The sequence below is a fragment of the Callionymus lyra genome, chromosome 18, assembly GCF_982586985.1.
Source record: "Callionymus lyra chromosome 18, fCalLyr1.hap1.1, whole genome shotgun sequence".
In the NCBI taxonomy this organism is placed as follows: domain Eukaryota; kingdom Metazoa; phylum Chordata; class Actinopteri; order Syngnathiformes; family Callionymidae; genus Callionymus; species Callionymus lyra.
The window spans coordinates 16,523,848-16,551,684 of NC_141835.1; the positions used below are offsets into that span (position 1 = coordinate 16,523,848).

General features: G+C 42.9%; 1 protein-coding gene across 2 annotated transcripts; it reads left to right on the forward strand.

Annotated features, from left to right (window-relative positions):
- The first annotated feature begins 4,977 nt into the window (after positions 1-4,977).
- prima1 (proline rich membrane anchor 1) lies at positions 4,978-26,710 on the forward strand. Of its 2 annotated transcripts, none has more exons than XM_087780343.1 (4): positions 4,978-5,445; positions 9,079-9,220; positions 13,812-13,947; positions 23,626-26,710. In XM_087780343.1, exons 1-4 carry the CDS (start codon positions 5,359-5,361, stop codon positions 23,723-23,725), a joined length of 465 nt encoding a protein of 154 aa, XP_087636469.1. In that variant the 5' UTR covers positions 4,978-5,358; the 3' UTR covers positions 23,726-26,710. The 2 variants fall into 2 exon arrangements, with proteins under 2 accessions (XP_087636469.1, XP_087636470.1); XM_087780344.1 differs by having other exon boundaries at positions 4,979-5,445; positions 13,815-13,947.
- The last annotated feature ends 1,127 nt before the right edge of the window (positions 26,711-27,837 follow it).

The following is a 27,837-nucleotide window of genomic DNA, read 5'->3' on the forward strand; positions in this document are numbered from 1 at the left end:
AAGTTTGCACACTCGAATACTGTCACCCTGCCAACCACGACAAGGGCTTGAAACAGGACAATCCCCCCGGAGGACTCTGCAGGGGAAGGTTGCAATAGAGCCGGGGAAGGGGGGGAACTTGTGAAATGCTAATTGAGCTTCATCCCCTTATTGAAGTGGAGAAGAGCACCTTTTCCCTTTCAGCCGCCGCAGCACTGGACCGAGATGTGACGGGCTTCACCTCCGGCCCGAAGCGCCCCCCACTCGCTGCGTTGCTGTTTTTTTTTGGGAGGCCCATTTATCTGCGGGGAAGTGCAGACGACATGATTTATGGTCCCATTCAGATCTTCTCGGGGTCGTCTGAGGAGACGGGTCCCTCTCTCCGAACCGGAGCATCCCTGTTGTTGTTGCGAAGACTCCCGGAGTCTATTGTGCCACTCGCTCGTCTGTCCCTTCAAGCTTTGTGCGCAATTAACAATAGGGGACCCCCCCCCCAAAAAAAAACCCTTCTCCTGCCCCCCCTCCCTCACGCCTGTCACCTCACTCCTCAGCACCAAAAGAAAGAGGAAGCTGGAATCTATAAATCCCTCTGTGTCGCCCGCGGGGTTCCGGGACAGGTGGAATCAACTGCAGAGACTCCAGAACCAGAACAACACGACATGACTTTCAATGCACACACTAGCACAACTCCTGCTCCTTATAGCCTCGCTCTCGCTCACTCTTAAGACAACAAGCTAGCTAGGACAACACATACCTCTGCCAAGGAGCTCATGTCACTTGACTTCATGAACATTTTGTAACAACTTTCATGATTTAGGAATTGTGTTGGTCCGCAGCGAAAATCCTGGGAATCAAACTAGCGCCACTGAGAACACAGGCATCTATATAAAGTAAACTATTGATAGTATTCCTTGTGATATTACCATAAATACGAATGCATTAGTACAACTACTGCTATCCGTACAAGCAGTCCTTCCTTCCATTACTCATGCTTATGGATCTACTGACTCCTTCAAGAAACATCTTAAGACTTTCTTATTCGTGCAGGCTTTTCCCGGATTTTGGAGTTTTTTCTCTGTGTTATCATGATCTTTTTAGTATATATTTTTTGAGTATATATATATTTTTTGATTGTTTAAGTGCTTTGTGACCCTGGTCTAGAAAAGCGCTCTCTAACTATAAATTACTTACTTATACCGTTACTACCACCACCAAGTGTACACAGTATTTTACAGATACTTGGGTCCAACTTTAGTAGTAATAGTTGTAGTAAAAAAATGATATCATTATTCCAGGTGTGTATTTGTACGAACTGGATCATCCGGTGTTCAGAGATTTTGTTTTCGCTAAATAAATTATTTTCAAGCTAAATGTAGTTAAAGGATGATCTAAATCCAGCTGACGTCATGTGCTCGTGTCACCACCAGAGGGCACTCTCCCTCCACAGGTCATGAGGTCTACTGAGACTCAAACCCTCGATCCATCCTTCAGCTGCGATGCAAGGCAGCAACAAATGTGATATTCCCGGGAAGAGAGTGGAAATGACGGAGGAGGGAAGTTTTCTTATCTGACCTTAAGACGTATGTTGATGGCTGTGATGCTGAGATGAGGGGAGGCAGCAGGAAGGAGGGCGGCAGGATGTGCAGCTCTTTGTCTTGTCAGATAATCGATATCACAGAGAAGCTGGACCTGCACGGCCGAGGTTTCAAAATAACTCTCGTGTTCGTGTCCTCTGAAGGTCCTCCCGGTGACCACAAGTGTCGCACACACCTAGGATGACTCCCCAGAAGGTTCTTCCTCCATAATGACCCGTTTTTTCCATCACGTCATCACCGTGTTTGTTATTGACTTCTTCATTTTTTAGTTTAACTGACATCATTTTACATTTTGTTTTCCAGCAAAACAAGAAATACAAAAACAAAACAAGGTTCAAAAACTATTTCAAGATTAATCGGATTTTTTTTCTTTCATCAACCAGATAATAGTTGATTTTTTTGTTCTATATAATTCACTTTTTATCATTTTTTGTAATAAACATTATCCTGATACTTAAATTTTCATGAATTGAGACAGGTGATTGAATGATTATTGTTTGTTTTTGCAAATTTTCATCATAATTTATCTTCAAAAATGTAGTATCGGTTTTTCCTTTTATTTTATTTAATAATAAAAAAAAAGTTGATTATTTGTTAATACAAATATTTGATCACAATAAACTTCAATTAATTAATCCAATTATTTAATAAATTGAACAATTATTTTTCAATCTTTCCAATGTATGTTCTTTTAAAGCCTGGTTATAGTTTTTATTAGTTGTTTAAATGTACCTTTGATTTGCTGGCATCTGTTTTTCTCTTCTCTTATACAGTTTAGTTTAAATCATAGTATCTTGAGATGATTATAATACAATTAAATTGTAATTCTTTTGGCTCCTGCTTTATCATTTGTTGGATGATCCTCACAATTCACCTTCACTACATGCTCGACCATGAGAGCTGCAGGAATTGGATCCGGTCCCTGAATCCTCTGGACCGACTCTGGCAACCGGACAACACCTCGACTCCAGCAGGACTGGAGTGATCTCTGCGTCTCTGGGCGACTTGTGAAGCGGGTCGCAGGGGAGCGACGCGCTAACATCCTGTTTTCATGATTTATTCAACGCTCCCGTCACATCCACTTTCTTCCAGAGAAAGTCCCTCCAGATTTTTCACTGAAATTAGATGATGAACCCAGAACCAGGACCAGGAACAGGACCAGAACCATCCTCATATGGTGACCCAGATCTCTTTCGAGTCTCCCTCGGCTGCTGGGACTGACAAGTAGGCTGTTCTCTGGTGTTCTACTCCGAGTCTCTCAAAGATGTCTTACTTCAGCTGCCCGTTGTTCTGGTTATTTAGTCACAGCCTATGTCCACTTCCTAATGTCGGCCATCTTAAGTAATGGATCACATGACTGGGGCTGAACTTAAACGCACAAAAGCTAGCATGTCTAGTTAGCTGACTGCTAAAGCTAGCCCTGATAGTTTGCAAAACACAGTGTAGGTTGTCGACCACAGTTAAGACAATGTTACAAGTCAAAGAGTTGGAATTCAAGTACATTTATCTAATTGAAAGTTTAACTCTGGCTTTAAAAGATACAGGAAGTACAAAAAACCCCACCAAAGACGAATGTTACCTGCTAGCTTGACATGTGTCTCAAGAGTTCCCTGAAGTTCTTGCCTCGTTTTTTCAAGCTAGTCGTTCTACGACACATTAGCATTAGCAATTTGTATTCTACTGTTTTCACTTCACGTGCATTATATGGATGATAAAGACAAAACCTGGACTAAACTATCCATCGAGTGGTCCATGTAGGGATATCGAAGTCTACCAACTTATAGTGTATACTGTCCAGACCTTTAAAGTTATACACCAGGCGTGGCCCAGTGTGACACGTGGTCATAATGTTACGGCCGATCAGAGTTGATCCACCGTTCAGTAAAACGGTGATGACATCATCAGCGCGAGAGCGAGTCTCGGGGTCCTGGCTGTGGGTGTCAGTGTGCCGTGTTAGCGGACCGTAACTGTGCCAGAGAAGACCACCGATGTGATATTACGCAACTTGTCGTCTTCAATAAATCATCCCACTCTCAGCGCCAATCGCTGTATTTTTAGAATCTGTGCCAGCGATAAATAAAAGAGCCCTTTAAAAATAGATCCTGATCCACGTCTGTGCAGCTTTATAGACCCGCCAGAACATTACGACCACCTGGCCAAACTGTTGACGTCGTGTTTAAGGCCTGCAGTGGTCAGTGGCCAGGAAGGAATGGTTTGTTGCAATGTTCAGTGAAAGTGATACGTTATTGTTGTCACATTTTTGTGTTGCATGTGTTGTGTTTTTTAATACAGTGTTGACTGACAATCTAAGTAACACATTTTGGTTGTGTTTAGCCATTAGTTAGTATCTGGCTGTGTGTGTACAGCAATAAACTATTTTTGTTTTTATCTCAATTTGACAGATGTTGTGTATATTTTCCCTTTCTTGTAGTAAGACATGTTTCATTGTGTTCACATGTTGTTGTGTTGTGGATTACGGTTGTGTACCTTTTCATTGGTGTTTTTATAGCAGGATTGACAGTTGCAATGATTCATTGAGGTATTAGTTGATTTCTTATTGTGTTGAGAAATGAGTTGTTGTGTTTATTTGTTTGCGTTAAGACCGTTGTTTTAAAGAATACATTTGGTGTGTTTGTTAAGACAGTTGTTTTAAAGAATACATTTGTTGTGTTATTTGTTTGTGATAACACATTTGTGTTAAAGAATACATTTGTTGTGTTTTTTTGTTTGTATTAAGACAGTTGTGTTTGTTTCTATTGTGTTTATTTGTTTGTGTTAAGACAGTTGTTTTAAAGAATACATTTGTTGTGTTTATTTGTGTGTATTAAGACAGTTGTGTTTGTTTCTGTCGTGTCTATTTGTTTGTGTTAAGACTGTTGTTTTAAAGAATACATTTGTTGTGTATATTTGTTTGTGTCAAGACAGTTGTTTTAAATATTACATTTGTTGTGTTTATTTGTGTGTATAAAGACAGTTGTGTTTGTTTCTGTTGTGTTTATTTGTTTGTGTTAAAACAGATTTTTTTTAAAGAATACATGTGTTGTGTTTATTCAGTTACTCAGTGTTTTGTTGAGAGGTTGAAAAGTTGTTTATCTCAGAAGATGAGTTGTGTAACTAAATGTAACAGAACCTTAGATAATTGTGAGATCGTTCATGTTACACCCACACGGACTATTGTAAAAATAAAAGAAGAAAAAGTCATGCGCTCCCTCTTCACCTGGACCGCCGGGACAATGTTGGACCAGGACGATGTGATGTGTCTGTGGATCGCCAGAGAGGAGGAGGAGGAGGAGGAGGAGGAGGAGGAGGAGGAGGAGGAGGAAGAGAGGAGGAGAGAGAGGCAGAGGGAGGGAGGAGGAGGAGAGCATCCACCCTTCGGACTCGCCCATAGATAAGTTGAGAGTGGATCCTCCAGCCTCAGTCCAGAGGAGCTTCTCTCTCCCTCCTCCGTCCGAGCGGACCGAAGTTCGATGGCTTGACCGCTCCAGTCGCACTCATGCTCGCAGCCGAGGAGGAGGAGGTTCGGCCCGTCCACCGCCCTCTCACTGCGCACGGAGTATAGCGGCGTGATTCGGTGAGACTCGAAACTACTTTCCGACATGTGAGCGGAGCCGGAGCTTCTCTTCCTGCTGAACCCGTCATGGCTCCAACTCTTGCCGGAGGTTCTTGTCACTGATCCGACCCGGACGGGGTTTGATGGTGATCCCGAACCCTCCCGGCCCATGAGCACTGCGTTCGTCCGCTGGAACCGGAACCGCTGCCTAGTGTCTTCGCAGGAGGAGGAATGCTGGTCCAGGATCTGAACCCATTAAGTTTTTGGCCTCTCCTCTTCGGTCACTGCCTCGTGTCGCTGCTGCTGCTGTCGTGTCAGGTAAGTTCGGGTCCCGGTTCCGCTCGAGTAACTTCTCGGTTCATGATGCTGTTCTGGTTCGGAGATGAGGTCTGCTCAGCAGAATCCTGCCAGAACCGACTCGGAGGTCCAAAACACTGGGATTGTTTATTTTATTAAAGGTTCTACTCCGAGTACTCCGTCACCCATTTTCGATTATAAAAGACTCAGGATTTACGCCAAAAAAAAACAATTCAACGTGTTCAGAAGGTTTCCTCCGGGTACTCCGCTTTCGGCAAAACGGCATCTATTTCTTATCTTAAAAGTATCTAAGAAGCGATTCCATGATCTGTGTTTAAATCACATTAAATATTCAACGTTTTCCTCCAAGTACTCCACTCACCTTCACCACATGCTGTCAGAAACAATTCGGCGATTCAGCTTTTCTTGAATGAATAAAAAAAAAAAATTGGAATTGGAATTCAACAAAAAACATTATTTCACCGCAATACGTTCGTCTTAACCAAAAGTAGTTAAAATTGTCCTTTTAAAATAAACTAAATTAAACTGAACTAAAAGCCATCCAGAAAGTCGGAATTTCGGTCAATTTGGATGGACATTTTAGTGCTGTTATGCTAACTAAGTACAGCAACACTATGACCAATATCTGTTTACTACTTTCCTCGGATCTTTCCGAGAATTTATTGCTACAAAGCAAGTTTAATCCAGCCCGAAATCCAATGTTGTTTTATACGCTGATAAACAAATCCTAGAATGGCAATGCCCAGAATGTCTGTTATTAGCAGTTACATATTTTTACACTTGTTGTAGTGTCCCAGTATTGTACTAGCCTGAATTTAGTTGAAGGACAACTCATGTGAAAACCCAACTCTCCCGACTCACTCCCATGTTTCTAATGTTGAAGTCTTCCTCTCATCATGACCATAATTTGAAGTTATTACTTTATAAAGTTCTCCCCCGTCTGAAATCTCGGCGAACAAGAGGTTACGAGAGCGGAGTACATTATGACGTAATAATGGTTTTCACTCCTCCTCCTCCAGCCAGCTGTAATCACGCCCCGCTTTGTTTATACAACCAGTCCCTTGGAGGTGGAGACTTCTGGGATTGATGACGCGTGGAGGAAAAACGTGGATGTTTGACGAATCACAGCAGAGTGGGTGTGGTTATGGTTAACAAGATTTAATCTCCAGAAATACAGTGTTTTGAGTGGGCAGGGCTTAAGCACATTTTCTAATGTAAATATTTAAATGAAAAGAGAGTTTTCTACAAACAGACACATACTGATGATACGATAGAGTCCACGGTCAATTTAAGACCCACTTAAATCATCATTAGTTTCCCTTTAATAAAACATAGTTCAGAATGATCCGGTGCTGAGTTGACATATTAGAACATGAGAAGTGAGAGTTGTAACGTAACTCTGCCTTTGATATCAGAGCTCAGTCATCCATCAAGGACTCGGTCCCTGCAACGCTTTACCCGGAGCTGTCGTGACTTTTTTTTTTTCAACTTCTCTGTAGATTTATTGTTACAAAGTATAGTCATATACTAAAACATGACAGTTCCCTGGTTTATTGTCACATCATTTAAGAAGAGCTACGTTATGTTTGCTGCTCACTCAAAAGCTTGTTCAGTGGTGGCTGTTGTCTTTATGCCCCTAGAGGAAGAGAATGGTATTGCTCATGTAGCAGTTATTCCTCTGCTCCAGTAACTTGGCTTCTGAATGAGGTCGAAAGTTGACTCTTGAATTCTGCATGTGTTGCGAGATTAGAACCCGACACGACATCTTTAAAGTTGTCGTTTGCATTTGTCAGCTACAAGTCGGGAGTCTATTTACTGAGTTCCTTAAGCTTTAATCATGTCAATTCCTTTTCTGTGGTCCATGTTATCTCGCAATGCATTGTGGGCCATGTTGATACAGAAGAAAACGACAGAGAACAGAGCTGTGTCTCAAATTGCATACTTTAGTACTTATGTTAGTATTTTTAGTGCATAAGTGCGTCTCAAAACTGAGTATGGATCGGTGGACACTTTCTACCCTAAACGGCCGCCATCTTAGTGACGTTGACGTTGTAAACGGAAGTCACGTCACTACCATTAAAATGAAGTGCATTTCCAGCCAGCAAGCAGTAGGAGGATGACACGTCTTTGGTGCCGATACCGGCGTAAATATCTCCTAAATATGTAGTTTCTCACATTTCTTTATTTCTTGATCCCAACTTGCAAAACGTGCTGTCAGCAGGTGTCGGCGATAGTGTTCCTACAGCTGGTTGAAATCATCGTTAAATAGTAGAAGAAGAAGAAGAAGGCGACGCGTCATTTCCTGTTAGTGCGTATCGGCAGTGTTTGATTTGAGACATACTATCTGTTGAGAATTTGCGTACTAGTTACTACGTACACTATCCTGATGCATACTAACCGCCAGTATACTAAGAGAAGTATGCCCTGTGCTGTGTCTCAAGTCACGCACTTCTACAAGTGCACTGCTTTACAGTACACTGTAAGAAAGTACACTCACTTGCATAGTGTGCAAATTTCAACAGGGTAGTGCTGTCTCAAATCAAACACTGCCGCTACACACTTACCGGAAATGACTCGACAGCTTCTTCTTCTACTACTTTTTAACGCTAATTGCAACCGACCGTTGAAACCCTACTGTCGACTGCGATTTTTCGCCAATTGAAACAAGTTATAAGGTTGCATTTCATTGTGTTATTATTGTTGTAGTGTTGTTTTGTGGTAAAAATGAGTGTTTTCTCGAGACATTTACGCCAGTAGCTGCTCCGAAGACGCGACGTCAGTGACGTATCTTTCGTTTAGCGTCATCTACGTCACTAAGATGGCGGCCATTGAGGGTGGAAAGTGTCCATCGATCCACACTCAATTTTCTGTCCGTTTAAGTGCGCCAACCCTAACCTAACCCTAACCCAAAAAATAGTCTTTTTCTAATGTACCCATTAGCTGACTGGCTGTGAACAGCTACTATTTAATGTTTGTAGTGGTCATCATTTATCTTGCAGGAACAGATGTAGTCATTAGCATCCGTGATACATTTAAACCAGCAGAAAGTGCTATAAAAATAAGAAGAATAATTGTGACACACGAGCCGGCAGACGATGAGTTCAAAACCTCCGATGTGAGTTTGATCATGGCTCAAACCTTACATGCACCTGGCGAAGAGCCTGCATGGCGTCCCCGCTCACGTGCCCACTCAGGCGCTCGGCGGCTTGATACACCTAAGTGGCTTTGCGGCGGATAACGAGGTTCTGTCGTGCGCCGATGTTCCCTCGTCTCCCGCGACTCCGGAGCTAATGTGTTTGCGAGCCGGTGAAGATCCCGGCAGGACTCCTGCGGCAGCATATGTTGGCGATGAGTGTTCTAACCTCTGCCCCCGCGCTGCTGCCTACAGAAGGTTGTTGTTCACACGCACGTTTGCAAGGTTCATGTGTAATGTGATCCGCTCGAGTTTCCAAGTCGGCCCACGCACACACTCCTCGGGGCAGCCTCCTGCCCACTCGGCGGGTGGGTGGCTTCTTCTGCAGACGTGTTTCTGTTCTCCATCATCGGCATCGACACGCCGCGCTATGGGAGGACGATGAGAAGGAAATCCACGCTTGTTTACTCACAAAGACTTTTGTTTTGTGTCCTCGGCAGGGAGAACTCCAGAGGTCATGCTCGCGGACGGTGGCAGAGAAAGTTGGTGAAGAGTGCCAGCTGGCATGTCACTGTAGAAGATACCCTCCCCTCCCGCCTCCCCCGCCGCCGCCGCCGCCCCCGCGGCTACAGGGCAGCGCAGGTAAGACCCGTCCACCTTGACCCAAGACAACATTGATATGAACACAACTTTTGCAATATATGGTCATTATTAAAAAACAAAATCCCAACCGTCATTAGGTCAGTGTTGTTTGGTTCATTTAGTCGTTTTCTTTACAGCGTGAAGTTCTGTGAAATTGTCCACAAAGTGAAAACGATTTCTAATTTTAAATTGTTGCGGGTTAATTTATAATCTATATAAACGTTTTTATCATGAAGCATCAGATGCTATTGCACTCAATGTCTAATTGTCTTGTATGTTGGTTGGAATTTAGCAACAGAATTCTGTATTTTAATAGTATTACTCAGAATTTTTGCTAGCTTTATTCGAATTAAACTTTTCCCATGTTCCTACTGTATAAACCTATTATCACAACACAGTCGCCGAATTTAATGTCTTCTAATTTCCAAAGTACAATATTAGCACTTGTTATCACTATTAATACATGTTTTTAACATTAAAGGCTATGTTGCTAAATGGCTACAGTTGGTGGGTTTGTATTTATGGTAAGAATCGCTAGGAGAGTCTAGTATTTAATAGTATTACTCACAATGTAGCACGTTAGCTTCACATGAGTGCAATGCAAGCTTGTATTGTTTATTTGATACAAATTTCAAATGCACTTTTTATCATCACGACACAACCATCAGTCGGCTACATTTACAAATAACCTTAACTTTACTTACTTTACTATTTGTGTAGTTCAGCCAAGACAAGTCCATTTACAACATGTCATGTAAAGAGTTATAAATTGCAAATCTCCAAAGTGAAATGCTAATTTTAGCATGTCGCGTGAAGATGCGACCTTGCAATTAGTCCAGTTGTTTTAACTTAACTGATCCAAAAAACTGTATTGAGAATCCAGTATTTTTTGTAAAAACTTTTAATAACTTTCATAAGTCTTTATTTTGATAGCATTACTAAGCATTTAGCATATTAGCTTCATTTAGCTGGAGCGAGCCTGAGTTATGATATTAGCGATAGCTTGAATGGTTTCTTGAAACATGTGTTTAGATTGGTTAGTGATATTGATGGGATTCTTACCAACACCACGGACAACCGGTCCTGTTTGAAGGATGCTTGACCTTCAACTGAGGCTGGCTCTGCTAGCGTTTGTTTATTCAGTGAAGCTGTAAAGCTTCAAGATCCTGGTGAAGTTGCTCCAAACTCTTTTGGTGAAGATGGCGAACTGCTACGATTTGCGACATTTGGACGTAGCGTTCATAGCGTCGCAGCTAACGTGACCGAAGCTTCCGTTCACTCCCTGCGAGCGACGACTGTTTGGACGTGAAAGTGCTTCTTTCCAGGCACAGAGGAGGTGGAAACAACTCCGGCGAGACCGTGCGTGCGCTCAGAGTCGCTTATGCACGTGCACGTCCGAGCGTGAGATGGTGCCAGCAGGAAGTCGGCAGCTGAACACAGGAGTAATTTATGCCGGGTCCGACCTGGGGGAGAACCCAGCTGCCAGTGAAATCCGAGCCTGCTGGGCTGCCAGAGTCATCGGGTCTGCAGTGGGGTTCCCTGATTAAAAAAAAAAAACAAGCTAATTAAATTAGCTTTAATTTCACGGAGATGAGAGGCTAATGAAGCACTTCCCGCTTTTGAAGTGGCGCCGGCGGCGGTGGGTTCGGTCCGTGCCACGGAAGAAAAAACATCTGAAGGATGACGTGTCGAGCGTTTACCTCCGAGCTGTCGCGGATTTATCTCACAGCTGAAAGTGTTTAGCGCGTAAACACGACTATCAGCTGCGAAATAAAAAGTCCAGATCCACGATTCAAGCAGCTTAACAGTCACTTTGTAGAAAAGAACAACTCCAGTTTTATCTGTTATCCCAGAGCTGCTGTGGAATTATCATTTCTGCACTTTGACTCGGGAACTTCTCCTGGATCCAATACCGAGAGAATTTCCACTAATATAGTTTTTCGTCCACAAAACTATTTTTTTAAGGTGTTGCCTCAGGATCGCTAAGGATGAGGTTCAGTCCAGTGTCGCCAGGATGAGGATCAGCTCCTCTGAAGTTCAGCTCTTATATCTAAACAGTTTGTAAGTAAGTCATTTTTATTTGTATAGCGCTTTTCGAGACCAGGGTCACAAAACGCTTAAACAATCAAAACAATATTCAATAAAGTATATACTTCGAAGGGCAAGATAAAAATGATAACACAACAGGAGTTCCAGAAAATCAAGGAAAAGCCTGAACAAATAAAAACGTCTTAAGATGTTTCTTAAAGGAGTCAGTAGATCCATCAAGCGCAAAGAGAGAGGAAGATCGTTCCAAAGCTTAGGAGCAACAGCCTGGAAGGATTTCTCTCCTCTGGTCCTGAACCGAGTGTGAGGAACCATCAGTAGATTCTGATCCACAGACCTCAGAGCCCGAGCTGGGGTGTAAGGCTGGATCAGATCCGTGAAGTAAGGAGGAGCCTGACCATGAATGAACCAGAATTTTAAAGTTGATCCTGAAAGAAACTGGAAGCCAGTGAAGAGTTTTAAGGATCGGAGAAATGTGAGTTGAAACCTGAGTTCTTCTAGCGGAGCGGGTCAGAATTCTTGTGTTGTTTGCACCGTTGTTGTTAGTAGCTGAGGGTCCAGTTCATTCTTTCAACTTACATTAGCTAGCAGCAGGTAACATTAACATTAGCACCATCCAGCTAACAGCTAGAAAAAAAGTGAAGATAAATCTCTAAATTCTAGATTCAGTCTGAGCTCAGTTGGTAAAACACCTCTTGAATTATCATGCTAGCTAATAATCACACTTTTCGTGCTGAAGCTAAAGTGTGTATCTCAATGGTTGACTTGATGGTGTAAACATGTGCAGGATGTTTCCTAACCAATCAAATTAAATCTTTATATAAATATGTTTGAAGCTAGAAAAGATGCTAACTGTTTCCACCTCCTCGTCTCTCACGCTCCTGTTTTTCGGCTGATAAATCCGTCGTCGGAGCCTTCGACATATTTCACGCCCAGCTCGCCGGACAGTTAATGTGATTTGTACGAAGTCGCGGGCGCCGTAATGAAGCGGGCGGTGAAATATGTGACGAGTGTTTGCTGATGATGCGGAGTTGTGAGGGATGACTGCGCCCCGCTTCAGAATCACTCAGGACGCCACTTCATCACCGGCGACTCCGAGCCGCCAGGAAAAGCCTTCAATCAGTCAGAGGATTGTTTCTCTCTGTCTGCTCTGTCGTCTCCCCCCCACCCCCCCGACTCACCCGACTCACCCCCGCTGATACCTGCCTGAGCCACAGAACCACTTTTGACCACCTCTGTGAGAATCTCATCAACTAATATTGATTCGGTCGAGACAAAGTTCATTTGAGGACATTTGACCCGCTGCTGAAGGATAGAAAGATAACAAAAGGATGAGGTAAACAGAGAGAAAAATGTGGGTGGAATAAAGGGGGAGGAAAGAAGAGGAGAGGGGGAAAGTTAAGATGGAGGTAAAGAAGAAGATGTAAGGAAAAGGAAAAAAGGAAAGAGATAGAAAAAGCAAATGGGCTTATGCTGGCGGAATAAATAAAGTAAGGAGTGTAAAGGAAAACAAAGGAAAAAAATCTAAAGAGAATGAAGAGAAATGTCAAAAAAAAGAAAAGGGGGACGAGAAAACTTGAAGGAAGAGAGATTAACCAAGATAAAGGGAATCATGGCTTAAAGGGAGGATAAATGAAAGAACATTCGATGGAGGGAATCAACTTTTGTTGGAAGGAAGAAATCCTCCAAAAAGAGGAAGAGAGAATAATCAAATACCAACAATGCATTTGAAAAGTCAGCAAAGTAACAGGAGGATGATTAGAAGGAAGGATTGATGAAAGATTGAATGGACTGAAGTAAGGATGAATGGAAATGAAGGGTGGGAGGGATGATTGATAGAGGGATAGATGATGGATGGAGAGATAAAGGAAGGAGGGATAAATGATAGACGATAGAGGGAGGAGTGATGGTAGGATCAAGAAGGGGTTGATGGATTAAAGCGTTTTGGATGATAGTGTGATGCTCGACAGATAGAGGGGGGGGCGGATGATGGACACTCTGAAATGGATAGAAGCAGAGATGGATGACTGACAGGTGAGAGAAGGATGTCAATTGATGGATGACTTCAAGGAGAAGTGAGCAACGGCGGCAGATGGACCGATGTAGAAAAGATGGAGGGAGGAGCTGGAGTGGAAGACTCGGGTCACACTGGAGGTGAGCTGCTGTCAGAACCAGCTGACTCACGGCTGTTCCACAAACACCACGAGTCTGACTCGTACATCTAATGAACGCGTGAGTCTGATTCGGCAGCGAAAGAGAGAGAAAGAACGATGGACAAAGACGGGACAAAAGCTGCTGATCTTAATCTGCAAACACTGAAAGAAGATTTAAATTCACTGTCTCTGTGGAGAGAAGAGATGAAGTGATAGAAGAGTTAAAGCAAGAAAAAGGATCATAAACGAGAGAAAGAATGCAAAGAAACAAAAGTAGAAGAAGAGTGAGATGAAAGGAAGTGAAGACGACTCATGTGTGTTCAATGAAAGAATAGAAAGATGGAAGAAAGAGTAAAAGTATGCTAACATGTCTGTTACCATGTGTTTCTCAGCAGTGGTGGAGCCACTGGTCCCGCTTCTGGAGCCGTGGTGGGCCGAGATGGACTTCATAGTTCTGGGGACGGTCAGCTGCGCGTCCTTGGTCTTCCTGCTCTCCGCCATCATCATCTGCTACAAGGCCATCAAGAGGTGACTTCCTTCTTCACTCACTCAACAAAACTCTTAGCATCACGCTAACAAGCATTCGCAGTTTTATCATTGTAGCTCGATTCTTTCTTCACTCAATCAACAAAACTCTTAGCATCATGCTAACTAGCATTCACAGTATTATCGTTGTAGCTCGATTCCTTCTTTACTCACTCAACAATACTCTTAGCATCACGCTAACTAGCATGCACAGATTTATCATTGTAGCTCAATTCCTTCTTCACTCACTCAACAATACTCTTAGCATCACGCTAACTAGCATGCACAGTTTTATCATTGTAGCTCGATTCCTTCTTCACTCACTCAACAGTACTCTTAGCATTATGCTAACTAGCATTTGCATTGTTAGCATTATAGCTCAATTCCAAATTCACTTAATTAACAATACTCTTAGCATCATTCCAACTGGCACTCACAGTTTTAGCATTGTAACTCGAATCCTTCTTTACTCACTCAACCATGTTGTTAGCATCGTGTTAACTAGCATTATCCATTTTAGCACTGTAGCTCAATTCCTTCTTTACTCACTCAACCTTGTTTTTAGCATTGTGCTTACTAGCATTAACATTCTTAGCATATAACTTGTTTCTTTCTTTACTCACCTAACCATGTTCTTAGCATCACGCTAACTATCATTAAGAGTTTTAGCATTGTAGCTCAATTGCTTCTTCACTCACTCAACGATGTTTTTAGCAACTTGCTTATTATTATCTACATCATTAGTAACATAGCTTGATTCCTTCTTTACTCACTTAAACTGTGTCTCAAATCGCATACTTGCGTACTTAAACTTAGTGGCGTACTAAAACGCCTACAAAAATGAGTATGGATCGATGGACACTTTCTACCCTAAACTGCTACCATCTTAGTGACGTTGTAAACGGATGTTACGTGGTGCTGCCAGCAGGTGTCGGTGATAGTGTTCCTAAAGGTAGTTGCAATCATCGTTAAATAGTAGTAGAAGAAGAAGCTGGCGCACCATTTCTGGTTAACGCGTAGCGGCAGTGTTTGGTTTGAGACATATTATCTGTCGAGATTTTGCGTACTAGTTAGTACGTACACTATCCTGATGCATACTAACTGCCAGTGCACTAAGAGAAGAAGTATGCGATTTGAGACACAGCATTGTTCTTAGAATCATGCTAACTATCATTTACAGTTGTAGCGTCATAGCTCAATTCCTTCTTCACTCACTCAACCTTTTTCTTAGCATCATGCTAACTAGCATTACCATTGTTAGCATCGTAGCTCAAGTCCATTGAGGTGAGTGGACGCTTCTCTTCATGTGACATACTTGGAGCACAAGGTCAGTGCGAGGTCAGAGGTTATGCGCAGGGTTGCGTTGTAAATGTCATGCGGAAAAAAGATCCACGACTCTCAAGACTCCCTCCGGGCGCTAAATTATTCTGCCGATGACGGCGCGCTGACTCCGCGAAACCCCGTTGCCTTTAATATCCTTAAGTGTCCGGAGCCTCCTGGAGCGCCAGCTGGATTCGCGGAAGAGCGAAGATCTACGTTAAAGTGGTAGATTTTAGACCTACTCACTTCCACGAGTGACATCACGAGCGAGCGCAGGACGGCGGCGGCAGCCAAGCGTGAGCGCACAGCATCTTTACAAACTCACGAGCTCTCGCAGCAGGAGGGTCGCAGATGTGTGCGCTAACTCGGGGCGGCCATGTTTTATTGATGCGCGTAAAGCTCGTATCATTGGCTTTATTTGTGGAGGCGCACCGGCTCGACGCTGATCCGATCCCGGAGACAACAAATCCGGCGCAGTCGGGCAGTGGAGGAAAACAGCTGGTTGGCTCAGGAGTTCATCACGGCCGCCCTCTCCTCCAGCTGCAGCCGGCGTTCAAACCCAGGTCATTACTTATGAATTCATTTGCGCAGTCATTCAGTCGCAGGCGCATCTTTTATACATGCGGGCGGGTTCGTGTCCTGAAGCGGCGCAGCGCTGGAGAGTTGGTGCAGACTTGGTTCTGGGCCCAGTCGGCCTCTGCTGAGAGCAACACACATGGTCCAGACTGGACTCATTACACATTCATTAGTCGGCAGCCAATCAGCTCGCAGGTCGGGACTGGGTGACTTTGACATTTCGTACCTTTTTTCCGACAAACAACAACCCACCTCCTCCCCTGCTGCCCCTCAACAAATCTACCAACTCAAAAACCTTCAAAATAATACAGACAATAAAAAGAACATGTACTTTATAGTTAATAGAAATAAAAGGAATTGAGAAAAATACATTTTTTAAAATTTGCTCTAATGGGCTTTAATGCTATCTAGAGTAATTGTTAGCATTGTAGCTTAATTCCTTCTTCATTCGCTCAACAATATTCCTTGGGTCATTCTTACTAGCATTAAAATAGTTTGCGTCATAGCTCAATTCCTTCTTTACCCACTGAACCATGTTCTTAGCATCATGCTAACTACCATTAACATTGTTAGCATTGTAGCTAAATTCCTTCTTTATTCACTCAACGATATTCCTAGGGTCATACTTGCTAGCATTAACATAGTTTGCGTCATAGCTCAATTCCTTCTTTACACAATGAACCATTTTCTTAGCAACATACTAACTCGCATTAACATTGTTAGCACTGTAGCTTGATTCCTTCTTCATTCACTTAACCATGTTCTTAGCAACATGCTAACTGGCATTAACATTGTTAGCTTTGTCACAAGATTCCTTCTTCACTCACTCATCAATTATCTTAGCCACATGCTAACCAGCATTAATATTGTTAGCATTGTAGCTCAATTCCTTCTTCACCCACTGAACCATGTTCTTAGCAACATGCTAACTGGCATTAACATTGTTAGCTTTGTCGCTAGATTCCTTCTTCACTTGCTCAACCATTTTCTTAGAATCATGCTAGGTAACATTAACATTGTTAGCGTCGTAGCTTGATTCCTTCTACATTCACTCAACCATGTTCTTATCATTGTGCTTACCAAAAGTAATTATAAAATAATAAATAAAAATACGAGTTTGTTACGGTAAAAAAAATAAAACTGTTGTTACAACTTCATGTTAGCATCTCTGCAGCACGGCCTAGCAAAGCTTAACAGCAACATGACTGCCTGCAAATAATGTTTTTGTTCGCCGAAGCACCAGATCGTCGAAGAAACACGATTATATTTAGCCCTCAAGCGCCACTGCGGGCTCGCTAAGTGCGGTGCCGGGCCTCTGGGCAGCCGCCAGCCAAAGGCGAGCACCGCAGGTCCCGGCCCGCCTGGCCTTTTGTTATTTTTTGTAATCTCCGTCTGCCACTCATGTGTCGGCGGCTCCAGGAAAAACAAAACACTTCCACGCGTCTGTGTGTGTTTGCTGTCGCGGTCGAAGCTGTCCGGCGTCCAAGCCGCCAAAACAAACAAACAGGGAGCGGATGACTAATGACGCTTCTGGTTCCAGCGAGCGCGACGGGATGTCGGTCCAAAGTCGGATCATCGGAGACGATGGCGACTGCCAGCTGGAGCCGCCGACATCTGACAAAAGAACTTAAAGTGACACCAGGATCAACTTTTTCTTTTGAAAACTACAGCAATTAGATTCAGGAGGTTGAAGGTCAAAGTCCTCCACACGTCAAAGGTCATCAAAACCAGTGCCGAACGACGACTCTCATCACACACAAGGCGTTTAAAGCCGGTGTGGAAATAAAAGATTCACAGCTCCGGCATCCGCTGACGGATTATTACAGTCTGTTTTTCACTGTTTTGTTTTTTTTCCCGGAGCGGGAGACTCGCTCCTCCAGATGGCGCGAGTCACTGTAAACATCCCAACACATGTCCCCGTTTCTCCGTGATCCATTTCACCAAAAAATCTTCAAAGGCAGACGTGGATGGCACAGCTTTGATATGAAATATTCATCTCACCTGCGAGGTGCTCCACAGCCACCTGCAGCGTGTCAACACACACACACACACACACACAACTAGGGTTGATGGAGGCGCGTCACGTTACACACTAGTTAGTCTCACTGCCATCACAAATGGAACGCTGTGGATTTTAAATCCTATGATCTGATTGGATCACACGACAAGTGTAGCTCCACTCGCCTCACTGAGCCATTACATTATGACCACCTGACCGACATTGAAAAAGAAGATAGTGTCGACAAGCTACTGGCTAGTTTGAATCATCGCTAATAGATAACAGTCATTTTTTTAGAGCAAAACCATACCACATTTTTCTGTTTGTGTAAAATAATAAAGCTAAATAAATGAACCTCAACATAAGCTAATACTCTAGTCACTAGAGTGACTAATTTAATGTGGTCCACCATCAAAATCAAAAAGTGTTTGTGTTGTCATGGTGATCTATAAAGATCCCAGTGTTTAAGATAAGATAAGGGACACAGATGGTGGATGTCAACAATGAAAAACTGATATTGAAGGAAATGGTTCGGTATAAAAAGAACAAACACGGAAGTAATTAAGATGCAGAGTCTCAAAGATTGAAAACACACTCGACTTCCTGTTCGACAAATTTTGTTCGACCCGCGAGTAATGGCCCCTTGTGGGATTGAGTTTACTTTCCTACGCTTTCCTAAACTAGACACAGACTAGCATTAGGTGGATCTACCGTTAGCATCGTCAAACTATCTTAAATATCGCAAACGTGTTTAATGCTAAAGTGATATATTAGCCGATTTTTGTTACGTTAACGATATCCACGTGTCCCCTTCGTCTCCCAAAGATCTTCATAGTCGTGGTGTGTTTGGTCGGGGGTGTAAATACGCGCCTCCGCAAGAACCTAAATCTGCGCCGCCGGTCAAATCCCACTTAAACCCTCCAAAAATAGACTCATTAGTGAGCTCAGGCCTGACGCGGCTTTCCGGGGAGTTTTCAAATGGGCCGTAAACAATGTAAAGTGTCCCCCGGAGGACGCTTGGGTATTTCCCAAGTCCCCGAGCTGTCGATGCCAACCGTCTCCCCCTTCCAGCGGAACGTGTCTCCCCCGACAGGGGGGGGAGACGGGACATCCAGACACATCTGCGGTCAAAGTCTGGTCATTCCCGCCGGACGTCATCAACAACTTGTTTACCGCTTCTCAAGAGCCAATGGCCACCTGTGATGAAGTAATGACTCACTGTTACATTATGAACACCGGCTGGTGACTGTTGTCTCCCACAGATAATCTAAAAGATTGTGTGTTTAAAGACACAACAGTTTAGTGCCGTAAACTTAAGCAAAGTGAGTTAAGTTAATAAGCTAGTCGTGGTGTTAACAGTTGGTGTAAAAGTGTGGCTCCAACTGTTCATATGTGTTTGGTAAACATGAGACAAAACTGCGCCGTGACTTTGCCGTTACACCCCCCCAAAAAAACCCCGTCCCTCTCGTGCGTTCTGAAGCGAGAACCTTGATGGATTCCAGCCGATTTGTGAGGAGCTTTGACGAGCACGAGGTCTGAAGGTGAAGCGAGGAGGGAGGCGGTGCGTGGCAGCCAAGTGACAGCTCAGACGGCGGCGGGCGCCGAGAGCTGACAGCGCTGAGATGATGCTTTAACAGGTGTGGCCGCCGCCCGAAGTCGGCTGATGAATCGACATGACAGGGAGGAGAGACGCAGGAATACAAATGTGAGGAGAGAGACTTTCAGAGGATCTTCAGGTGGAAATATATGTGGTTTCTTGTTGCAGATGATGCGTTTGTGTTCGATGTGCGACTTTCAAAAATGACTTTCCTGGTCGCAAACGTTGGTGTGTAGCTAATATGCCAACGTTTAGATTAGATTTTACCAGAGAAAGCCAAATCAAACGCACTTTACTAACTAAGGATGTTGCTGATAAGCAACCGTTATTTTATGACTTTTTAAACGTTTAGTATCGAAAAAGCTTTGCTAAGATGCTAAACTATCAGTGACGAAAAAAGCCAAGTATTTTTGAACTTGTACGTATGTGTTTATTTCCGGCTTGTTGGATCAGTCACACGGCGCACAATTGATCGCATAATCTGAATTGTGGTCGTGAAGTCCAACCAGCCATGTTGACTGAACTCTTCCATCACTTGAATAATCAATAAAAAATACACCGTAACTGAGCTTTATATTTCCGTTACTGTTTATTTAAACAACTTATGGCGTGTTTTTTCAGTCTGGTCTATGAGTTATCTTCTTCTAAAGCAAAATCTTCTAATTTAACGTTAATTAACTGATTAAAAATGATTTATACTGAATGATTCTTTGTTAAGCAAGCTTGCCAAAGATAGAAGCTTTTTAAAAATGTGGTAAATACTAAGCAAGTTATGAAAATTTGAGATTTGGATTTAACAAAAAGCACATCTAAAATATCGAACTCTATTGACTTAGTATTTAGGAGGTTAACCAGAAATGAGTGCATTTTTACCGGCTTTAATAATCCATAACTTTTTTAATATATCTTACATTATTACAAGGAAGTTATACTTATATCATTAAACTGATTAAACTGGTTCTATATAAATCAATCGTTGACATTTGACACACATACATACGACTTGTTGTCTTGACAACAGAATAGAATGCTAGACAAACAACTGTTGTTTACGGTTGAGCAGAAGAAAATCTTTGAGCTTTGACTCTGAAGTCGTGACCTCTTAAGTTGGGTTGTCAAAGAGAAAGCTGTGCTAGACAGTTGCTAAAATCAGTTTATTCATTTCAAAGTACGCTATGCTATCAGGCTAACGTTAAGCTAGATAGCATAGCAGCACTAATAACTCCATTCATTAAATAGCTTCGCAATTTATAAGATCAGGAGTAAAGACAGAAATATTGTTTCATCGAAGATGCTAACACTCGCTAGCGTGGGGTCGTCATCGTCCGTCACCTGACCTGGGTTGACCTTGAAAATACGACTCTCTGGATTTTAAGTTAAAACTCATTTAAGTAAAGTAAAAGTGCAGTTTCTTAGTTCAAATCCTCCCAGACACACAATCAAGTCTTAGACCGACACAATCAGACGTTTGTGTTCTTAAAAGTTTCGAAGAGAGAATCGACTCAAGTCGGTCTCACAGGGGACGTTTAAGAACCTCATCAACGCGGGTCACGAGCGAAGATAAGTTGCTTTTTTTAGCCTTGTAAAAAAAAAAGGGAGTTGTGTAATCAGATGGGTGGAACCGCTTTCACCGGGAACGGGTGGAAAGGTCACGCAGATAAGACTTAAAAGTAAAATAATGGTTTCGTAACAAAACTTCGGCAGCGGCGGCACTCAACCTGCAAAGACTTCGAAATAAGCTTTTTCCTCCGTTTCAAATTCGCTCTTGAGAGAAATGCATGAGGGGGCACAGCAGCATGAACGGACACGGAGCTAAGATGTCGCTCAAGGGTCCGCGGTGCCAGGGAGGCACTGTACGCGGCTGAGCGGGACAATGACTGTACTGACTGTATTCAGGTCTGTCTCTCGGTTACATAAGCCCGGGCCGAGCGGAGCAGCTGAGGGGGTCGGCGCAGAAGCCACAGTACACTGGACAAACACAAAAACCATCAAGGAGTGCATGAAAAGAGCTTTATTGAATGATCCTGCTCTTCACAGGCCAGCAGCAGCGCCGGCCCGTGTGTTGTCACTTTACTCTGCGGCAGAATGCACTCAGAGGGAATGGACGGGAAGAAGCGAAAGAGGGGGAGTAGGGGGGGGGGTGGAGATATCTGGGCAGGTTATGTATCGATGTTATTCCCGACTTGTTTTGACAGCCGCACACACACTCATTACTTAGAGGCTAGATTGCATCTACCAGTCAGAGGAGGTAATTGCCTTATCCCCCATGTTGCCATGTATCTTTTCCCCTCCTGTCTCCTCGCAAAAGTGACCTTTGAACATTGAGCTTATTAGAAAGGATTGCTGAGAGCAGCGTATCCACCCAGAGCGGCCGCGGAAATCAAATCAGCGGAAAAGGTTAACAGTCTAGAAACTCTGTTTAATGACGTGGCCTTTTCCTGCCGACTAGTGAACGCGACGTCGAATTCTCCCTCGTCAGGAAAAATATTTATCCAGCAATTGCGACGGTCACCAGCGACCGATCCTGGATCTGTAGCGGCAAACTTTTCGCTGACGACACCACGAACGTTTCCAGATGAAGATGTCATCTTTAACTGGTAACAGATCAAGCCGTGGCGGAATGTTGAGTGACAAGTGAAACTACAACTAGTTTGGAAATACCTTGTATTTGATGTTAAATGACTACGTTATTTGTTTTCTGTTTTTAAGTACCTTCTCTCCTCAGTTCTTGATATATATTCCTGTTTTCATGTAGTGGTTTGTCCATCAATCCAACAGGTTATATTTTCTTGGAAAGAGGTTTTAAATCTTATCTAATATGTTTTTTTTACCTGGTACGGTGTCAAAGCATTCGAAGCCTGTGTTGAGTAATCCAGGATGATTCACGTTAAGCGCTTGAATTGAGGCGTGTGTTGGTGACGTTTGAGACCTCAAGATGCTTTTGCAGCTTCCCTCGAAATTAAAATGTTCTCCTCTGTGGCAGCATTATGAGCTGATCTCCCCCAATAAAGAACAATCATTTGGTGATGTATTATTGAAAGGCAGGTGAAATAATCTAAAAAAAATAAACAGCCTGAATCCAAGCACTGTAAAACAGTTGCTAATTTTGAAGAAAAAATAATAATTTAAGTCATTCAAGCACATTTTTTGGTTAATTATCAGAATCATTTGAGCACAAACGATGTCAGAGCTTCACACTTATTGTCCACTTGATGGCGCAGTAGAGCAAATGAAACCTCACAAAGATTTGGCCCAAAGCTACTCGGATTGGAAAGGCTTCAGTGGTTCATGAGGCTTCATCTTGTCATCGCTGCTTATCATCTCACTGAGGCAAGAAGCAAAACAGTTCCTCCTTTAAGTCTTGAATGCTAATGTTAGCATTTAGCATCTGTGTATACGTCGATGAAAGACGGGAAGCAGAAATGCTAGGAGTGTTACGAGTGTGTGACAAAAAAACACAAACTAATAGTGACATTACTGCACACAACTTCTTTGTTTGCTTGAGAAACAGTCACTAAATGGGGGCGCACAATGGGCGCCATTTTGTATTCCCTATGTTGCGTAGGTTTACTCCAGTTTCCTCCCACAGTGCAAAAACATACAGAGGTTGATTGGGAACTTGGTAAATGTGTCCATAGGATTAAGTGTGTTTGTGAACGGCTGTATGTCTTTGTGTGCCTCATGTCCAGGGTGTCCCCCGCCTCTCGCCCGAAGAAGCTGGGATAAGCCACAGCCACCCCGAGACTCCCATAAGGGAATAAGCGGCAGAGAATGAATGAAGTAAAAAACAGAAAACATTTCTGAAGTGTCATTATGGTTTTCATTTTCTAACTTCACATTACTGTTTAATAATTTTTTTCCTAACTTTATGTGGTTAAATCTATGGCAGGCCATTTAAAAAGAGTGGGTGAGACGGAATTGTACCCCAGACCTCGGGGTGACACAAGCTATATATCGCACAAGCTATGATGACATCGTGACGGGAAGCTTGAAGTCAACTCATCAAAACTCAGTGAAAAGTATCGTTACCCCACATCCATCTTATTATTCAACTTATCTTATCTTCCATCATAACCCTAAATCACTTAGATTAACCTCAATAGATTGTACCATGATTCGTCACAACCTTCAATGTCTCCTTTCAGTTTGGTTTTCCGACTGCGTGATCATTACACAACTCTGTTTCCAGGAAACCACTTCGGAAAGAGGAGAACGGGACGAGTCGCGGGGAGTACGCCATGAGCATCCGCAACAAGAAGGCCATGGGCTCCAACAACACCGTGGTATAGATGACCACCTGCTGGACCCCCTGGAAGTGATGTCATCACACCCACTTCATCACGACGCACAACGAACCCCTGAGAGGAAAGTCTTTAGCCCGGCGTGTCGGGCACAACTGCTCGGACGGCGAGCTCACCGTCAGGCTGGTTGGCTGCTGGCTGGAGAGAAACTGGCTGCCAGTCTGCCGCAGATCCAGACCTGGCGCAGATACTCGCTCGCTCCGAAAAAACATTGTGCATGTGTTTTTACAGAGAATGCGACATTTTTTATATTCCGATCTTTCGTTCGCCACCGACGGATGCTCAGAGAGACGCATGATCGGTATCCCGCGGTGCCGGGATGTGGATTTATCTGACTATGCAATTTTAAGGAATCCAAACTTCACAAGAGGAAATGACATCATCACCGGACGTTTCAGCCAAGACTGAGAAGCCACCGTGTATCATACTTGAGTCGCCATCTACGATTTATTTACTTTATTTTTCTACGTAAAGAAGAAAATATTCAACTGTAAATTTCATAACATCTGGACGCAAAACGTAACGTTAATTTTTGTTCATGTTTTTTAATAATTTGTAAAGCCTGTACTATATCTGCTGTGTTTTAAGCTAGCCCGCCGCCGGTCCGTCGATGCAGCGAGGAAACAGTCGTGCTTTTTCTATGTTTCCTGAGGAGTCAGTCGCCTGGTCGCACCATTATCAGTCTGGATATCACGGCTGCACGATATCGTCACGATCTCTATCGCATTGCATTTTCCTGAACAAATTTGACAACAGGAAGTGCGTCGTATTACAGCTCACGGACAACAGTAGACACTTTTATTTAGCTAGCCGTGTACAAAAGAATCGGAATTGACGTCAAAAAAACGAAATTGCTCAGCTGACTTGAGATGGCTAATCGGCTACAGCTAACATAAGTAAAGAAAGACCTTTGAAGTTGTTAAAAAGCACACAAAGAATTTCAAGTTCCAGAATTTCAACTTGATTTAAATGCTAAAAACGCAAAAAAAACTAGCATTGTTTTTATCAACTTGGTGCTAGTGACTTCAGAGGTTAGGCGGAGGTTAGCTTAAATATAGCTAGGCTAATGGCTACATTCAAAACTTGATTTATGTAAACTGATAGATGCAAACGTGAGCATCAGTTCTCATCTGTGATGGAAGTAGTTGAGCTAGTAGTTCGGAGCGACATCATGTCTGAAATTAAACCAAGATAATGTGGCTGATAATCTAAAGTGACTTTAGATGTTGTGGAAGACATCGTGCAGCCCTGCCGTCCTCACATGTGTCCCTCCTCTGGCCACATCCCTTTCATTACAGCCAGGGGGGGGGGTCAGTCGGGTTGGATCTGGCCACTTGTCACTATAGAAACCGGGGACTTGAGCCCGGCGCTGACCTTGTGACTGGTGAGGGACTTGAGCCAATAGCGGGGGATCAGGTTGCGGAGCGATACGAGTGTGTGAGTCAGTGCTGTCACAAGCCTCCTCCACATCCCCGCTGGAAAAACACAACTGGAGCATCACTCAACGCCACTCTTTCCTTTTTTTTTTTCACCAAACATGAAATCCCCCGTGAGTGTGTGAGAGTGTGTGCGTGTGCATGCATGAGTGCAGCTGTCACGCTGGCAGAGATGAGTTCGGGGGGAGAAAAAAACGCTTGCATCAGAACAGGTACGGGGCGGGAGTTGGAGCGCTCGACACGTACGAGTGAAGTGATGGATGCATGAATGTAAATATTGCTGTTTAAATATCTGCCTTCTGGACTGTTAACCATGTACAGCGTCACGGAACCCAAGTCCCTCTGAGGGCCCTCGAGCACCACGTCTGTGTGACGGTACCACATCTGCGACACACACCGAGGCAGTGGTCAGTACTCGAGAGCCTGCTGTCTTGTAAGAACAGCAACAGAGCTTAATAAAAGAGTTGTTTGCTAACAAACAAACACAGAGATGCTAGATTTATGGACTTAATAATACATCACCATGGTAGACCAGTTTAAGACATATAATTAAATGTAAGATTTTAATCAGCCTTTGATTTAGATTTTCTCATTTCATTCTCATTTATGTAGAGTCCTGAAGAGGTAAAAATCCAGTTACTACTACTAGTGCGGTTTCAAAGCTAGCACTTCAATAATAATATCCTTGACCCTCATTTTTGTCTCAGGAACAGTTTTCTAGTTCATGTTTTGGTTAATGGTACAAATTAAAGTCAACATTTGTTGTTAACATCACTATAATATACGACTTTCATTTAGTCTTGAGATTTAAGAGATGAAATGTGGAGAATATGTTGTGATTCAGTGGAAACATATCTTCATATTTAAAAATATTCAGATAGTAAAAACCTTGTTGACGAAGGTAAAACATAAACCTTTTTTGTGTTGTTTTGCTACATGCTAAGTTATCTTAAGAAAAGAAAATAAAAAGACAGAAAACATGGAGCCTACTATTAGTAGCAGAATGACTTCAATTGTTGTTGCAGATTGTTGACAAATCTACAAAAAGAAAAGTGAGATAAGTGTCATGAAAATCACTTCAGGCTTAATGAATCCAGTCCTGTAATAATTATATGCCAAGATGGCCTCAACGTTTGTTTGTCATAAATAAAAATATATATTTATCAGGAGTTTTATAAATCTTAGAAGGTGGAGAAGTAAAAAAAATAACCAGATGAACAGTTTGTGATACGCTAATTCTAAAGCTATTTGGCCATTTGTCAGCTTTGATGATTCAAGTTCAATTTCAACCTTGGATCAGTGAGGTCAACACATCGTGGTACCGGCCCCTGGGACCCTCTGAAGAACATGGGTTCAGTTCTTACCTTCAGTTTGGACGTAGTAAACTGAAAACCAATATGCTACCACGTAGAAGACGATTCCGGTGTTTTGTCGTGCCGAGGACCGACCCACCGTGTAAATCCGGCGAGCGACACTTCTTCTTCCATCTACCTGCCGAGCTTCTCAGTTGTAAAATAAACATGTACATAAGAGCTGACGCCTCGCTTGTTGATCTTGGTGTGAATCTTTACTTTTATTTAATATGACTTCTCCTTTCTATTATCTTTCTTCATTGTGAATTTTTATTTATATTTTCTGGATTAAAAGACATATTTATTGATCTAATAGACAACGCAAATAAGATTAAATTAGGTGTTTATAATCCTTATTTTTGCCGCTTTTCTCAACATTAGTTATGTAAAAAGTTATAGGCTTTTATTAGTTTTATTCTAACATATTACTTTATTGTATTTGTAAAAGATATTAGGTACACATTTTGACTATCATGGTTTAATACTGTGTTTTAATTTTATGGCAAACTTAATAAACTTATTGAGAAATTAGTATTTATCTCAGGTTTTCTCCGCAATTTTTGTATTTATTAAATATTATTATTATTTCTCCTTTAATTCATTACAAACTAATTTTAACTATATTTTTTCTAATTCAGTAAATGTATGTACTTCCAACTACTTATTATGTTAAGTAATTGAATTAAGGAAAGTGTTGAATGGTTGAGTTAAATGCTAACAAACCTTTCCTTCGTCATGTGGTTTTAATTGGATCTGTTGACATTTCCATCCTCGGCGTCGGTCGTCTCGAAGCGACCTGCGGGAACAAACACGCTGACGGGACAAAGTGACCGGTGTGAGTCCGCAACCAGCGATATATTTAGCGTCTGTCTGCTGCTGTGTGGTGTCTCCTGGGGGGGGCGAGTCCCTCCGTCTGTCTCCGGCATGTTTAATGAAGTGAGATCGTCCGCCGCATCATGCCGCCTAACCACGCAGACGATAAAACCTATAGGTCACATATTGTCGTCGCCGGCGGCGTCATCAGTAAAAATGTCAGAGCTGGAGGTAGAAGAACAAACACCTCGCTCACAAATGAAGTGAGACTTGGCTTGACGTTAATGTGCGTTTAAGTCCCAGCGAAGGAACCTCAATGAATTATAACGTGAACGACTGTGCCGTCCCCGCCTCTTGACGCTAACGCCGGCGGACACCGTGAGCAATTTAAACATTCATGCGTTTGTCCAGCCAGAGCTCGCCGGGGTTCGCGGGAAGAGAAGCAAAGTGACAGGGCGAGGCGGCGGCACCAGAGATCGGCAGTGTCGCAACAAGACAG

Excerpts from the sequence above, each read along its gene's own strand:
- prima1 (XM_087780343.1), top strand. The coding sequence starts at position 5,359 with ATGCTGGTCCAGGATCTGAACCCATTAAGTTTTTGGCCTCTCCTCTTC. Across the intron at positions 9,221-13,811 it reads GCGGCTACAGGGCAGCGCAG|CAGTGGTGGAGCCACTGGTC; the intron begins GTAAGACCCGTC and ends TGTGTTTCTCAG. Across the intron at positions 13,948-23,625 it reads TGCTACAAGGCCATCAAGAG|GAAACCACTTCGGAAAGAGG; the intron begins GTGACTTCCTTC and ends CTCTGTTTCCAG.